The sequence below is a fragment of the Pleurodeles waltl genome, chromosome 4_1 (assembly GCF_031143425.1).
Source record: "Pleurodeles waltl isolate 20211129_DDA chromosome 4_1, aPleWal1.hap1.20221129, whole genome shotgun sequence".
NCBI classification, from domain to species: domain Eukaryota; kingdom Metazoa; phylum Chordata; class Amphibia; order Caudata; family Salamandridae; genus Pleurodeles; species Pleurodeles waltl.
The window spans coordinates 886,468,078-886,484,872 of record NC_090442.1 but is presented as its reverse complement, the minus strand read 5'-3'; the positions used below and the strand labels follow the sequence as shown (position 1 = coordinate 886,484,872).

Here is a 16,795-nt window from a genome sequence, read left to right as displayed (position 1 = left end):
TTGTCCCTGGTAGAAATACATCCCTCAATCTCCGCTGCTTCTACAGTGTTTTGGAGGCCGAGCGGGGGGCTTGGCCTGGGGAAACTGCTCTAGTTCTACACTTCCACAAGGCCTTTGATACATTTTGAGGGGATTTCCCATTTAGTGTGCTAGCACGAATCAGCTTCAGACCCCCATCTCATCCGCTTAGTCTGTCTACACGAATAAGATGATCAGGGTACGCCGGGAGACAACTCTCGGACTCCATCCAGGTTGGCAGGGGCACAAGATTGGGATGCCCCTTGTCCCTCTACTCATGGCCCTGGTGGTGGAGCCTCTGGCGGGGCAGACCAGGATAAGCAGCAAGGATTGGAGCATACCCCTCCAGATGGCACCCACACCATCTTGTTCTGTGCCGACAATGTCCTTTTTTTACCTGAAATGTGTCTGTTCTGATAATTCCTCAATTGTCTGGCTTTTAGCAGAATTTGACAACCTCCTGGGTCTATGGGTCAGCTGGCCCAAATCTGTTATATTCACCCTATTTCCAGCAACAGGGCCAGTGCACCTTGATAAGGGGGAGGGCACAATCTGCTTGAAGCCCACCTGTTTCAGATACCTGGGAATTGGGGTTTCCACACAGTTTCTGAATTGTTCAATGCTTACTTGTCAGCAGCTGTGTCGTCCCTCCATTCCCAAGGGTCATTCTGGAGGTTGCTCCCCTTACCAGTGATGAGCAGAATAGCCATCGATAAGATGATGATGCTTCACCATCTCCTTTACAGTTTTGCAAACCTCCCCGTTACCCTTCTTGTGCATTCTTTCGGGGCCTGTATGCCCTCCTGGGATATCTTATGTGGGATAACCTGGTCAGACAGATGGCATGAGCTAAATTGCAACTCCCTCCCATATCAGGGAGGACTCATACCCCCAATTTAGAGTCCCATTACTTAGCTGTCTGACTACAGTGACCTTCATACTGGTTGGTGGGCAGAGTCCTGGAGGATATGGGCACGATTAATGCCTCATTGTCTCAGGTGACCCTCCAGCAGCTTATGCTCCCAGGGACCCGACCTAAGCCTGAATTTCAATGCATCTTCTTGGTGGCCCTCCCTTGTCTTGACAGAGCACTAAGGCTTTCTTGCCCCATGATTCCTTATGCACCAGCCATCCCTATAATGGGCCTGCAAACCCGCTGCATCACTAGTCTCTGGACCCAGACATGACTTAGTAACCTAACAGACTTATTACAAGACAGACAGCACCTGTCCTTCTCAGTTCTGAAAGATCAGTTCGGGCTCTATGAGACCCAATTTCTCCTGTAGGTCACATTGACTAGCACATTCAGAGACCTTTGGGGATTTCAGGATGTTGAGCCTGCTGTTCATCACCTTCTATAGGCTGCTTTGGGGGATGGCTGCAGTCTGATTAGCTTGCTCATCAGAGCACTGACTGAACAATCCCAGGTCTCCCTGCAGTCACTGAAGGATACATGGCAGGTCAATCTTGTCAGGGTCCTTCACAAGGAGGAATGGACACCTGTGTTTACCCAAATATGGTCTCCAGGAATGCCAGATACTAGTTGAGTCAGTACTGTGTGCTACATAGGGCTTACTTTTCTCCCAAGCAGATTTCTAGAATCTTTCCAGGAGTCACAGATACTTGTGCTAGATACACCATAGCAGCTGCTATCAATTATGATGAAAACGAAACTTCCCTTTCCTCTGTGTTTAGACTCTGGGAGTATACCCGTATCAGGTGGACAAAGGATGAGGTCAGGGTCCTTCAAAGAGAAGAAGCAAGGGGTTTGTGCCGCTGCCCTATAGCTCACAACTGGAAGGACTTGCTGTCCCGACTGACTGACCTAATGGTCCTCACCATCTCTTCATCTTCTGATACTAGCCCTGATCCACCCCCTTCCCAGGTGTTATGGTTCTGTCCCAATAAGACGGGGTAGGAGATGACTGAGCCCACCCGGCCCCCCTGCCCTCAGTGACATTTCTTACTTCCTCAGCCCCTCTCACGCAACTGATGGCCCCAGTGGAAACCCTTCATCCCCCTAATGGACAGGGCCCACCGTACCCTGCACCCCAGCTACTCTGAACTCCACCCCCCCTTTCTTCTCCTCATGTTTATACTTGTTTGGCAGCTTCTTCAAGACTTTTTCCTTTACTGCCCTTACCATTGTGCTTATTGGCCCTGTCAATCACTCTGCCCTGACCCATTCCCAATGCACTCCTAATTATACTGCATTACCTTGATATCGTTACATGCTTGTGGGTACTTTGCAATTGTGGGTCGGTCACTATTCAATCTGTAAGGCCTCTTGCTTGTATTTTAAAAAATTGCAATAAAAAATATTTTTAAAAAAAGACTGGGGTTGCTAGTTGCATTGCATCCGTATTCCAGAGGAGGCAGCACAGGACCTCCAGTGTGGCAGTTGGACACCAGCCTGACCTGAGCCAAATCATTCTCCCCACCCCACCCAGAACTCACAGTAGCGACAGATGCATCATCTTTGGTTTGGGACAGGCACTTTGGCAATGTGGAATTTGGGGCGTTTGGTCTTCTGGTGAGATGAAGTACCACATCAACCTGCTGGAGTTGCACGCCCTTCAGCAGGCCTTTCTTCCTTCTCTCAAAGGTAAGCATGTTCAGGTTCTGACAGACAACATAACTTTCTACTTTTATTGCAATAAACAGGGCAGTATGGGGTTGCGGATGCTGTTCCAGGAGGTGCTGCAGCTCTGCAGGTGACTGGACTCCTAGGGGATCCTTCTGACTTTCAACCTTTGGTGGATTTCCTGAATGCCAGGGTGGGGGAGTTCGACGTATATAATTGGACAGACAGTGAATGGATCTTCATCCAGAGGTGGTTCAAGGATTCTTCACTTGGTGGAGCATGCCCAAGTTAGGTCTTGTTGGCCCTACTTAAAATGCTCTCTTTCGGGACTACTGCTTGTTGGATTTTCTGCTCCCTGGGGGGACTTGTTTTGCCTGAAATGGGACTGGAGTCTCCTGTGTATCTTCCTGCCTCGAGTTCTGAAGGTGGTGAGAACAGTCTCAGATCATTCTGGTAGTCCCAGGTGGGGCCACGAGATTGTGAGACTCTGATCTCCACCCATCCTTTTACATCTTCAAAAGGCCCTCCTGTCTCAGCAACATGCCACAATCCTCCACACAAATCCACCTGAAAGGCACCAACTGAGCAGGTTGTCTGCCCAAGTAGCTAGTGGACGTTGTTCTTGCTTCAAGGCACCCATCTACCAAATCCATTTATTCTGGTCATTGGCCGAAGACTTTAGCCTTGTGTGGTGACCATCAAGTTGACCATCTCCAGGCAAAACTGGCTGATGTGTTATTTGTTTTATCTCTGGGCCAGGAAGAATTTTGGGACACATTATGCTAAAGGTTACTTGTTGGCCCTTCCAACCTTTCTACGTCTGCCTAACCTTCATTATTCAAGCCACCAGTTGTGATGCGTTTTTTCAAGGGTCTCGCATATTTGTTCTCTTCTGCATCTTTTATTGTACCTCAGTGGGGTCTTAAATTGATTCTCACATTTTTGATGTGCACATCCATCAAGACTATGCACAGTTGTTCACTAAGATTGATCACCGTCACAACAGTATCCACTAGAAAGAGCATTACCAAAGGTAAGTAACTAGCTCAAATTGTCATCTCCCACCATGAGGGTATCTAGATTGAGGTCAATGAGGTAAGCTGCAGCGTCATTACTAAACAAGCTAAACAATATGGGAGCTATTACCCATTCCTGGTGGACCCTGCTTTTAATTAGTAACTTATTTGTACACTCGCCAGACTGTCCAGGCCTACACTTTGCTCACATATGGTTGGGCAGCCGTGGGACCACAAGCAACCGATTTGGCAACCCTTGTTTCAGCAAGGCAAACTGCAGAAATTTTTGTTTAACATAATTAAATGCCACCTTCAAGTCAGTGAAGCTTAAGAAAAATGATACCACTCAGCTGAACTTATTTACACATATTAGGTACAACCTGTTAAAAGATATCAAGTCCTTTCTTGACTCAAGCTTGAATACCAGCCAGCATATCATTATTATCCTCCCAGTTTTGGAAATGATTTATTATTTATTGAACCATCGCTTTTTTACCCCGCTTGGATCTATATCTCCCATACAGTTTTTCCTAAGAAAAATAAAAGTTTGAATAAGATTTTGTGTGCTTGCTGAAGGTTCTTACTGTGTAGGTGGTGAGGATGATAACAATGAAGCTGAAAGCTTGCTGCCCCCTCTTCAATCGGATTCCAGCCTCCTCATGGGCTTACAAAACACTAGTGACTTGAACACATTACCTAAAATTGAGTTTCCCCACACCAGACATCTGTGTCAGTCAAGCAACCACACTTACCTGCCATGATTCAGAAAGCTCCAGATGGAGAGCTGCCATATGCAAATCAGTCTTGGACCGGCTCAAAAAAGAATAGGCCATCCCAAATTGTGTTGCCAGATCCTTTCTAGAGGGGAACACTAACAACCCCAGACTTAATTTAACCTACTTTTGTCTCTTCACTGAGGGTATAGCTTGAAACGTGGTTCCTGTGGTCACCATGCCATTGGACTAAATCTGCACTCTACTGACGAGGCCATGTTGGAGCAGGTGCAAGGCTAGTTTGCAACGGGAGGATTTCTGTCTGAGGAAGAATGGTGGACAAAATAAGGATTAACTGGATTTCGGCTCAGACTTTTTACCAATGGCCGAGATTAATTCAAGCAATCCACTCGTCACTTTCCGTTTTCTTAAGTGAGATGCCCGAACTATGGAGGTTAAGTCCAGACTTGGCCCCATGCTTATTTTTCCATAGGACTTTTACAGTAATCTACTAACAATGATCAGGTGAAATGGAATGAAATGAAAAGTAAGCCAAAACCGTCCTGAAGTTGTTTGTGTTCCTGTTCAGAGGTAACCAGGCCTGGCAGGTCATGCTTGCCTGTATTGGACTAGGCTGATTTGTATTTGGCTGGTTCCTGTCTGAGGTGGCATAGTGGGCAAAACAACAATGGATTGGATGGTCCTGTGAGCATTGTGAAGTGTCTTGGAGGTGGAGTGTCTGGCAAGGTGGAGTGTCTGTTAGATGTAGTCTTTAGATTGCTAGGGAGGTTGATGAGGTGTGGTTTCTTACTCAAAGGTATGGAAGCTGCATCTTGTGTGCTTTGTTGTCATTAGGAGTAGTCGGAGCAAGGGCCTTAGGTACAGTCAATTAGCATAGTCTAAGCAAGACATGACAAGGGCGATTGTGGTCTGGAGCTGCTTAGAGAAACTGAATGATGGGAGTTATGTTGAAGAGTTAGAATAATGTAGAGAGTGCTTATACTGGCTTAGTTCACTTGGGGGGACAATGGAAGAAAACACGCAGCTGATTTATGGATGACAGTAAAATATCTGTTCTGTCTTACTTTTGATAACTGACAGCACATGAATAACCAACTGTGTGCAATAGGCTTTCAAACTGTTTTCAGTCCTGTTCTTCCACAAGAGTATTCTGGTGTCATCTGCACACTGGCTATAAAAAAAAAACAAATCCAAAGGATTCTATTATAATTTTTCAGAAGGAGATTTTAATGGTTTTGAGTTGAAAAAAGGCAACATGAATGTGACAAGTCTCAAAAACTAATTGTGCAGAAAAGCAACCAATTGTGAGTAGAAATGACCCAAACCACACTGTAGCATTTTTTTTATCTTGTACTCTGGCCAGCAAGCTCGCCTAGTCAAGTGCACCAATAGCTGCAGAAACTGGTTGCCATCAAGAATCTTTCTTTCGCATTGATAAGAGCAGCCATTGTTATTGAACCAGCACTCATACTTGGTACTAAAACAATTGCAACTTATCAAGTCAGTTGTTACTATAAATATACTAATTTTACGAGTCTGATCACCCCTTTCTCTAAGAGTGCAGACAATATGGATAAATGTGAAATTAGGCGACAGTCTGCCAGCGCCCCTGGGTCCAAGGAAGACATTTTTAATTAAAGAAGTAATTACTGTTTATTTGAGAATGGTTCGAATTATGGTCTAGTCCAGTCAGACATTTACCGTTATTTGTAGATGGTGCACTGCTACTAAAACAATAGCCTTCTTGGTGGTAAACTGGACAGTGGCCATGTTGGGGGCCAATAGGGTGACTATAGTCTTTGATTTGATTATAAGGCGAAAAAAGCGGCATAGAGCGACTTGTTAGCCAAGGAACACTAGGATTTTCACTTGCCTAAAAGGCCTGAGGGTGCTAGCCTGCCCACTATAAAAAGTGACATCTTTGAGTTATATTTGTAAGGATGTATAGCTAGATTGATAAAAGGTGCTAAGAGTATGCATCAAAGGGACAACTTTTAACACTGTGAGGGGGGAAGTTATGGAGAGGTGGCCTGTGTGTGGTAGTGGATTTGGTTGTTTCAAAGTTATGATGGCAAAAGACTATAAGCGGCCTCATTGTTGGGGTCTATCATGATGTTCAAGTGTGGTGAGCCGATTGAACTAGTTTTGCAGTGCCATTTCATGAACAAATGTGTGATTAAAAAATAGGGTTCCTGGATACTTTGACTGCGTTCTTAACATGGCGGTAATCAACAGGGAGATCTTGACTAATTTAGTTTGGAGACATCACTCAATCTTTTTTTAGCTCTTACATTACAGCACAATCAATTTAAGGGAGGAATGTATCTGCTCTGAGTCAGTGGCCTGTAATTGAATGATTCCACCCATAATATAACAGAGTCTTTATATACTGCAAATACAATTCTCCATAACAGCAAGTTAATCATGTCCGACAACCTCATGAATTTTTAAATGTTGATCAAGACACCCCGAGTCTCCCTGTACCTATAGACATCTTACTTGGCTTACTGAAAAAAAAACAAATCGATAGAATTAACAGCATTCCGGTGTCAATGAATGATGCAGTTTCGACAGTGACGTTTATTTTATCAGTTGCCAGATTTTGCCTGTTTGCCGATATGCCTTAGCGATTGATACTCACTTGGTTTTGTTCTCTTCAGACTGGAGTTGATCCTTGTGCCATATTAACAGCCAGGAAAAAGGCGTTGAAGAGGCATGCCAGGCAAAGGAAGAATGCAGATGAGAACAAGAAAAGAACGGTCTTAAAACTTGTAAGTGTTGAAATCGTCGGAGACATGGAAATCGCCTTCTTAGCAACGCGGGGTGTGTGTGGTTGGGGGAGGGGCACATTTAGCAATATTTTGAGTCATTCTTGCAACATTTTGTATCTTTGCTTCCTTGAGGACTGGTGACACTGGTGCATGAGGATGAGATACTTCCCCTGTAATATATGATCCCTAGTAGAATCATAGGCCCTCCTGTGTGACCCTTAATCACTCTTTCTTCCAACTTTCTACAGCTCCCTTCTTGGATCAGTGCTGTACACAGCTAAAAAAAAAGTACACATTATAAAAACTTGTGCTAACATGACTTAGTACCTCCGTCATATCGTTCAATCAGAGATAGTACGTCTTAGACCACAAAATGTTACACAACATGTTGCACATTCACGAACCAATGCTGTTACAGAAAGTATAATTTCCTGTTGTATTACGTCATTGGAGCCACAAACAGATCAAGTGATTTATCAAAATGACGGTCTTACAAATAATACTGAAGGATGACTTAGTTAATTCACTAGAGGAGTACGTGATGCTGTTGTGAAAAAGCCATAGCCATCTAACCGAGTCCAAAGGGAAATTAAGGGTGTGCTTGCAATAACTATTGGATCTTTTGTCTCTGTTCTGGACTTCACATCATACATGGGGTTACAATTAGAGAAAATTACACTGTTCGTTTTAAAACCAAACATAAACCAGTCTCTACGTAGTCATGTTCAGAATTTTCCTATGTAAGCAGGTCTGGCTTGACAGTGCCGCTATCTTCAAATGCTAGTGTTACCAATTCTTTAAAATAGACACAGTGGGCTCTGGCTCCACCAGTAGAAACACATTTCGATGTACCATGCTAGGAAGTACTTCCGCTGACATGCATAAAGGACGACTATTTTACATTTGAAAAGTACTCAATCGTCGTACTTTCTAAAAATGTTTATTTCCCATTTACATTGTAAACAAAAAGTAATCCTTGTTTTCTATTCCCCAGCAGCAAAGGCAGTAGGGCTGGCACAATTATATGATGAGGGTGGTGAAACAGCTAAAGCAGTCCACTGGCGAGGCCTAAAAAGGCGAGCATTAACAAATACATTTTCTTGAAAAGACTGCCTGATAAATATAATACAAAATTTGGAGGACTAAAACAAAGCCGGATGAATGTAGTAAAAGAAAAGTTCTTTCAGTTTAATAAATTAGATCACAACTCTTATTAGAAAGAAATGTACAAAAACTGAAAATGTTTGAAACACAGGCTCCCACACACACAGTGCCTTTATAATGCTACTTCAGTGGCCTGGAGATAATTTGATCTGTGATGTGCATTAAAGATTGCAATAAATAGTCATCATCACTCTGTATAGAGCAACATTACAGTCTTTGAAACCATATAGGAAGGAGAATTTAGTTTTTGTATAGTTTACACTCTAAGTGCAACTAGGTGATCATAAATGTGTTCAAGAAAGAATATATATATGTGTGTGTGTGTGTGTGTGTGTATATATATATACATATATATATATATATATATATATATATATATATAGATAGATATTACCTACTTAAAACCATGTTTCCATAGAAAAAGCGTTTATTGACTTGCTTATATCTGTGGCGTTTGACGAATCTTCACAATTTTTTTTAAGAGTGTCCCAGTGATTCTTGTTGCACACAGAAAGTTTAGGGATGATCTGTCAAGCAAGGGCCGAGAAAAAGGGGGCTAAAAAGCACATTGTGTTTCCCATGTTAATTCCCATAGGACCTGTTAACACGGCTACAGCCCAAACCACTGGACGGAATTACACCAAATTTGGCAGAAAGCTAGCTGCCGGTAGTCAGATTGTGCTTTTTGTTATTTGATGTAAATCTGTTTAGTAGTTTAGGAGATATTTAAGTGCAAACACATTTGTAAATCTCTGGCCGCAAATAATTTGTGAATTTCTGCAAATACGTGTGCAAAAATAAACATTGCAATTGGCTGACTGCAGCCTGACGAGAAAGTTGCAACCACCATTTTATTTCACGGCACTTGGTCCCTGGGGGTGAAAATTCTAATTGAAAGTGGCATAAGGGGTCATGGTGAAGGTACCCTAACAACAGGGGTGTAAATAGGTGTGTTTTAGGGGAAAATTGTAAGTTTAATGTGATTGTGTTTCACGGCACGTGATATTTGTGAAAATTTGCAAATTTTCACATATTTCCGCATATTATTCACGATTATGGAAAAATTTGAAGCAAAAAACAGAGACTCTTCATACACTAATTCATTCACTCATACATGCACTCAGAGGCTCAGGTGCCCACTCACACAAACACTCATGCACCCACTCTCACAAACACTCATGCACCCACACACAGACTCACACACCCACTTTCAGACCCACTCAGACACACATGCACCCACTTAAATATCCACTGACAGAGACAGGCCCTGTGGCTAGCCTGCACTGCACACGGCCAAAGGCCATGCATGGCGCGGGGTTGGGTGATTATAAGGGCTTGGCTGCAAGGCCAGGCCTTGCGACCAACACCTGCCGCGCACAGGTTGGAATAACCATAGAAATTCACTGAAAAAAACAAAGGTTACAGGGACGTTATAGTTCGGTTCTGAATTTACTTGTACAAAACCATAGAAATTCAGCAGGTATCATTAGAACTGTCAAGTAACTATAACTCGTACCCTAAGGTAACGGTAACTTGCGCCTCCACAATGCACAGCTAATTACTCCACTTATTATGTCATTGATGAGATCCTGTATGGCATCTTTGATATCACTGCAATGTTTGCTATAACATTATTGATAGAAAGACTGTGCATGGCAAGGGCGCGAGTTATGGTTACCTTAGGGTGCAAGTTATAGTTACTTGAAAACTATAAATGCTGCATTTCTATGGTTAGTTACGAGTAAATTCAGAACCTAACTATAACATCCCTGTAACCTTTGTTTTATTTCAGTGAATATATATATATATATATATATATATATATATATATATATATATACAGAGAGAGCGAGCAAGAGATAATATATTACATAAATCTGTAAACAGTAATGTATACTTGAAAATAAATGTAAATAAATATTAAACTTAATAAGTGGATAAAATTATTAGATAACTATATAATATATAGTATTATAATGGACTATACACGAAAACTCAATATTCAGTGCAGCCCCTGCATTCTTGGCCAAACGTTTCTTCCCACATGTGCTCTTGACCTCTCCACCAACAAATAAGTTGATCATAAATATATATTTTTAAGAACATAGCTGAGAAAGCTTTGGCAAAATAAGGCGTGGGGTCAAAATGAAGTTTAAAATCTCATTTTGATATACATTTTTCTTTTCTTTGTGGTTAATCAATAAATGAAAAAGTAAAAAAAAAAATATTAAACAACATTTTCTTCTCTCTACTTTGGTCGCAAGTATTAAAGTATTAAAATATTTTGTGTTTCACAGAGTAACGATGTGGAGATGGGAGCAAAGCATGAGCTCATTAACGAAGAAACCTTCACAAAGCTGCCTGAGAATGGACAAAGTGCATCAGAAACACAGTTTTCCAATACACCGTCAGAAGAACTTGAACACTTCATGAAGCCTGGAACTAACATTCATTCTATCATTTTAGACTTTACTCCTGTTAATTTTATCGACTCTGTTGGAGTGAAAACACTAAAATCTGTAAGAAAATATATTTATTACACATTAATGTTTTATGTTCAACAACAGAATAGTTTAACCTAGCTACACAAGTGTATGATACATCTTATAGAAATACAAAGAGCACATTCAACATACTCTCAATCCCTTGAACATAGTAAAAAATACTAATCTAGAAGTGTAGATCTCCAAAATTGGCATCTTTCATAGTTTCATATGCCTGAATCGTCCCTGTCATCGGGCTAGGAGTCCCACAGTAATCTCTAAAAGCAGTTCATTGTTAATATGTTGTCGTGGCTAAAACAGAATGTTAAGTAGCCTATTCACATCATTGGAAAAGAACCAAACTTCAGCCAATTAGAGACAATCAACTTGATGACCACACCCTGACAGGTTATCTTTCCCCGGATTTCTTACAGCACTAGTGTGAAATAAAGTTTCTTTTAGGTGAGCCTCTAAAGCGGAGGTGGGAGGTTCACATGTGAATGCTTCAAAGATGCCAATTCTGGAGAACTACACCTCCAGTTAAGTATTTTTTTATTTCTCCAAGAGTGGATCTTTCATTGATTCACATGCTTAAATCAATAGATAGCAGCACCACAAAAGCAACATAATAAGCATGTGGAATGTGGGAATGCAAGCAATATCTCACCTTATTGGAAAATATGATGTAGAAACACCTGTCCAGTTTCAGCATCTCTCTGTACTGTAGACCCAAGGCAATAGTGCTAAGTGACCGTATGCATGTTTTTTTATGTTTCTGCACGACAGATGTCTGTCAAGGATACTCCTGCAACCAAGGCTGTAGAGGTTGTCACTTCTGTTGGATTGTGTGGCGATCTTTGCTTGTAATAGATTGCCTGCTTTATTGTGACAGTACCTGATGGGCGATGATACCCAGAAAGCAGTAGATTGTTTAGGTATTCTGTCTCATTTTCTAGGTGCACTGAATGCTAAAAGGAGTTGGTCTGACTTTCTGAAGTTGCATGTTCTGTCTATATGCAGTTTCAGGCATTATTTCACATCTAGAGTTAGTACTGCTGTTTTTGCTGTCGAGGTAGCATTTTAAAAAAATGTTTTCAGAATTACGGGGTAATTCAGGTGGAAATCATAAGGTACTTTAGGGATGAAACAAGTATTTGTTCTTAGAATGATGTGGTCATCTCGAAATTGTAAATAGGGTCCTAAAAGCTTGGATTTCACCAACTCTCCTTGAAGAGGTTAAAGCTAGATGAAAAACTGCCTTAAAGTATAGATATTTTAAATTTGATTTATGGATTAGCTAAGATGGGCTCTTCATAACTTGGGGGAGAACTCTATTGAGTTTCCAAGGTATTGGTGGAGTCTGACTAGCGGAAACGCTTTAAATAAACACTTTCATGAATTCTAGCAAACCATGATGTTGGTTGATTTTGAGCTCTTGTGTATCTAGCTATTGTTGCTATGTGTACTTTCATTGAAGAGTGCAAGATCTTACTGGGACAAATGTTGAATGCGTGGTAGAATCTGTTGTGGTTCCAAAGATATTGGATGCAATTGGTTTTGCGTGCACCATACACAACATTGTTTTCATTTTGCTATATAAGATTTGTTAGTGGTAACAGCTCTTGCTTTCACTAAAACCCCTTACATTATTGAGAATTTTTAAGTATTGGAATTTGTTGTGCTCTGGAGCCATGCTGATAATGCTAGAGAAGATGTGTCTGTGTGAAGTACCGGGCTGTTGTTGTGAGGCTGAAGATTTAGCACTGACGGCAATTGTATGTGAGTTTTGTTTTTATATAGGAGAAGAGGCTCTGTGAAGCAGCAACTGTCTTGCCTACCATGGAGCTATCTGCATGTCTTTCCTCTTCTTGCGCAGTACTCTTGTAATTAGGGGAAGCTTTTGGAAAGGTTCTTCACCATGCTTTTGAAGATGCATTCCCCCAAAATCCCAGTAGGGGATATCCGCTGGCATAAAAAAGGAATTTATTTGTTCTGGTCTGTGGCAAACTGGTCCAGATTTGATGTTCTCCACCATCTAAAAATCCTACGCATTTGGGTCCAATTCAATTCCCATTCGTGACATTCTGTGTATGTTCTTCTTAGAGCATCCTCCTATGAATTGTTTTTTTCCCAGTACATGTTTGGCTTCTATTTGAATTCTTTTTTATATAGCACAATTCATATTTTTTGGACTTCTTGAGATAGGGAGAGGGATCAGGTTCCTCCTGGTTTGTTGAGATAATATATGACGTTGTGTTGTCCATGTGAACTATCACTGAACTCCCTTGTATTCCGGCGAGGATGGACTGTAAGCAGAGGCTAATGACTCTTAGCTCCAGAACATTTATGTGTAAGTGTAGTTTACCCTTACTGCAAGGTCTGGTATGGGTGCTTCCCAACCTTTTAGGGACACACCTGTTATCACCATTAAGTTTGCTTTTTCTTAGAGAAGTGTTAGGTCCTTTGAGATGTTGGCCTGATGGAACCACCATGGTAACTCCTGTTTCACTGTTGAAGTTAGTCTTACAAGATCTTCAAAACTACCCTAAGTTTTTATTAACGGTTTGTCCAACGTTTCCTGGAATGGATGCATATGCAAAAAGCAGTGTGGGATTAAATGAATGCATGATGATGTAATTCCTGAAAGAGACTTGTAAATTCTGAATGTGACTTTGTCTTTTTTCAATAGTAGGCATGAGAGCTTGATTACTCTAGTTATTATTTCCTTGGATGGAAATGCTTTGCATATCTTTGTATTTGAGATTGCTCAAAAAAGCTGTATCCTTTTTTGATGTGTCAAAAAAGATTTGTTTTTGTAGAGTGTAAGACGCAGGTTCTCAAAGATTGGTTTTTACCGATTCTTTTATCTTAGAAGTCTTAGAAATGTTCTTCTGACTAACTAATCATCGGGGTAACGAAACACCTGATTTCCCAGTTTTCTCAACTGTGCTGCTACTGGAGCCATGCGTTTTGTGAAAATTCTGATGCACAGATTTGACGCCAATGGTACTTTCTTGAATTGATATTGGTGGGCAGCCACTTCAAACCCTTAGATATTTTTTGTGTTTGGGATGTATTAGGATACAGTACAGAAGTGTGCGTCCTGTAGGTCTAGGATTGATAAATAATCTCCTTCTTGCAGTAGTTGCAGCACTTCTTGCAATGTAATAATGCAGAATGTGTTAGTCTTTAAGAATTCATTCAGTTTGCAGAGGTGCAATATTGGTCCCCATTCTTCTGATTTTTTTTTTTATTAGAAAGAAAAGAAACCCATTTTTGTTTGTGAACTGGGAACTGGTTCTTTGCACCTTTTGTTTATCATCACTAGTATCTCCGCTTGCATTTATTTTAGGTGTTAATGCATTTTTTTGGATTGCACAGAAATAGTGTTAGATCTGGCATCCTTGGTATGGTCTCCCCTATCTTTTTCACCTCATCTTCCTATGTTTTGACTGTGTGCTGGACTCTGTTTTTGTTACTCTGGGTACTTTACCCCTGCTGACCAATGCTAAAGTGCAAGTGCTCCTGGGTAAAGTGTATGTGTAATTGGCTTTTCCATGATTGGCATATTTGATTTACTAGTATGTCCCGAGTAAAGTGCGCTAGAGGTGCCCAGGGCCTGCAAATCAAATGCTACTAGTGGACCTGCGGCACTGGTTGTGTCACTCACATTAGTATCCCTGTAAACATGGCTCAGACCTACCACTGCAATGTTCTGTGTGTGCAGTTTTAAACTGCCAATTCGATCTGGCAAGTGTATCCACTTACCAGGCCTAAACCTTCCCTTTTTATACATGTAAGGTACCCCTAAGGTAGGCCCTAGTTAGCCCCATGGGCAGGGTGCAGTGTATGTTAAAGGTGGGAAATGTACTGATGTGTTTTACATTTCCTAACGGTGAAATACTGCCAAATTTGTTTTTCACTGTTTGCAAGGCCTAACTCTCTCATAGGTTAACAAGGGGGCTGCTTTTAAATATTCTTAAAGTACAGATTCCTTTTGCGAATAGTAAGAAAAATGGAGTTTGGTGTCTCTGAACTCACAGTTTAAAAATACATCTTTTAGTGAAGTTGGTTTTTACATTGTTAGTTTGAAAATGCCACTTTTAGAAAGTAGGCATTTTCTTGCTTTAACCATTCTGTGAATTTGCCTGTTTGTGGATTCCCTGTCTGGGTCAGACTGACAGTTGGGCTGTTTGTGGATCTCCTCTAAATAGTGACACAAAGGGAGCTGGGGTGTAGCCTGCATATTCCGATGAGCCATCTGAGATAGAGTGGAGGGAGAAGTGGTCACTTACACCTGCCCTCACACAATGCAGTCTCCTACCCCCTGGTGTGTGTCTGGGGCCTGGCCTGGGCAAGGGCCTACTTCAATGGCAGAAAGGGGTATAAGTAATGGACCCAAAACCCCAGACTTTAGATCACTTCTGGAACCAAGAGGAACCTCTGCCAAAGACAGAGCTGAGAAGAAGTGGTGCCCCTGCCTGTAATTGTGCTTTGTTGGGCTTACCTGCAGTTGCTGCTTCTGCCTGTGAAAGGGGACAAAGACTGGACTTTGTTGTGCATTCTTGCTTGAGAAGGATCTCCAAGGGCTTGAACTGAGCTTGCCTCCTGTTTTGAAGTCTCAAGGCTATCAAAGTCTTCCTCTGCCAGCACCTGTCCTCTGCTGGGACTTCTGCCCTGCCAAGTTGTGCCCTATCCAGTCCCTGGGCCTTTGAAAGGTGAAGTTGGCAGAGCAAGAGCTGAAATTTACACACAGAGCGCCGTGTGGGGAAATTTTCAACACACCAGCTTCATGGCTAAAATTGACGCTCCACCTGCATCGCGGCTGGGAGATCCACGCATCGCGGATGGAGAAACGATGCAACACCCGCATGCGGCTGCTGATGACACAAACCCCACGCAGCGCGGTTTTCTAACACTGTGTGGCCGGATTTCTCACGCATCATCCCTGGGCCTCAAAGTCATTGTGAACAAACGTGGAGCCGAGTTGCCCTGTCCGGAAATCGACACATCGCTCTCTTGCGAGGGAGAAAAGTGACACATCGCCTACCCACCCATAGAAGAAACAACGCACGGCCTCACTTGCGAGTAAGGAATCAACGCATCGCTGATTTTTCCGGCGCATGCTCGCCCGTGCGGCTTTATTTTTTATGCAAACCAGGTACTTTGTGTAAAATGAACGTTTCCATTGTTTTCTATGGAACAAAGACTCTTGTTCTTTTAAAAATTCAAATCTTGGCTTGTGTATGTTGGATTGGTGTCGTTTTGGTTTTGGTTGATTTAGATTTAGATAAATATTACCTAGTGTTCTAAACTGGCGTGGTGTCCATTTTGTAGTGTTTTCACTGCATTACTTTGTAAGTTGATTCACATTGCTTCTGAGATAAGCCTGACTGCTTGTGCCAAGCTACCAAGGGGGTAAGTAGGGGTTATCTAAGTGTGTTTCTCCATTTCCCTGACTAGAGTAAAGGTCCCTGTTTGGATAGAGTGCACACTGATTGCCAACTGGAGACCCCATTTCTAACAGAAGTTTTTTTTTTGGTCTGAATTCTAAAGTGTGCCCTTGCTTACAAGGTCTAGAACCTATTGGTCCTTAGTTATAGACCTCCAGTGGTCAATAAAATAGGAAATTTTTCCACCAACAGGTTAAAAGTGAGGTGATGATGTGGCTGCCTGATATTTGCTGCTGGCAGAAAATGGACTTCTTCTGCTAACACCACGAAAAAGGTTGATCCTAGGGAATGAACAATATCTGTGCCGGTTTTAAATGCTTGTAGAGTCTTGTTGATGTGTTTGCCAAATAGCGATTCACCATCGTATGGTATGTGTAAAATACAACTTTGCATCTCTGGTCTGAAAGATGTTACCTTCAGCCAACCTCTTCTTCTTAGCACAGCTGTGCAAGCAAGCTGCCTAAGCCTGCAGTAGCAATATCCATTTGAGTGTCAGTGTAATACTGGTTTGGCTTCTGATTTTTATTTTTTTTATCTTCCAAAAGAAGATCCAAATATTGAGTGATGGCCTA

General features: G+C 41.8%; 1 protein-coding gene across 1 annotated transcript in view; it reads left to right on the top strand.

Annotated features, from left to right (window-relative positions):
- The window catches only part of SLC26A5 (solute carrier family 26 member 5), a 365,888-nt gene that overhangs the window by 338,924 nt on the left and 10,169 nt on the right, over positions 1-16,795 (top strand). Inside the window, exons 16-17 of the mRNA XM_069229639.1 lie at positions 7,013-7,123; positions 10,585-10,806. Of these exons, the coding sequence (XP_069085740.1) occupies positions 7,013-7,123; positions 10,585-10,806 (333 nt within the window). The remainder of the gene's footprint in view (positions 1-7,012; positions 7,124-10,584; positions 10,807-16,795) is intronic.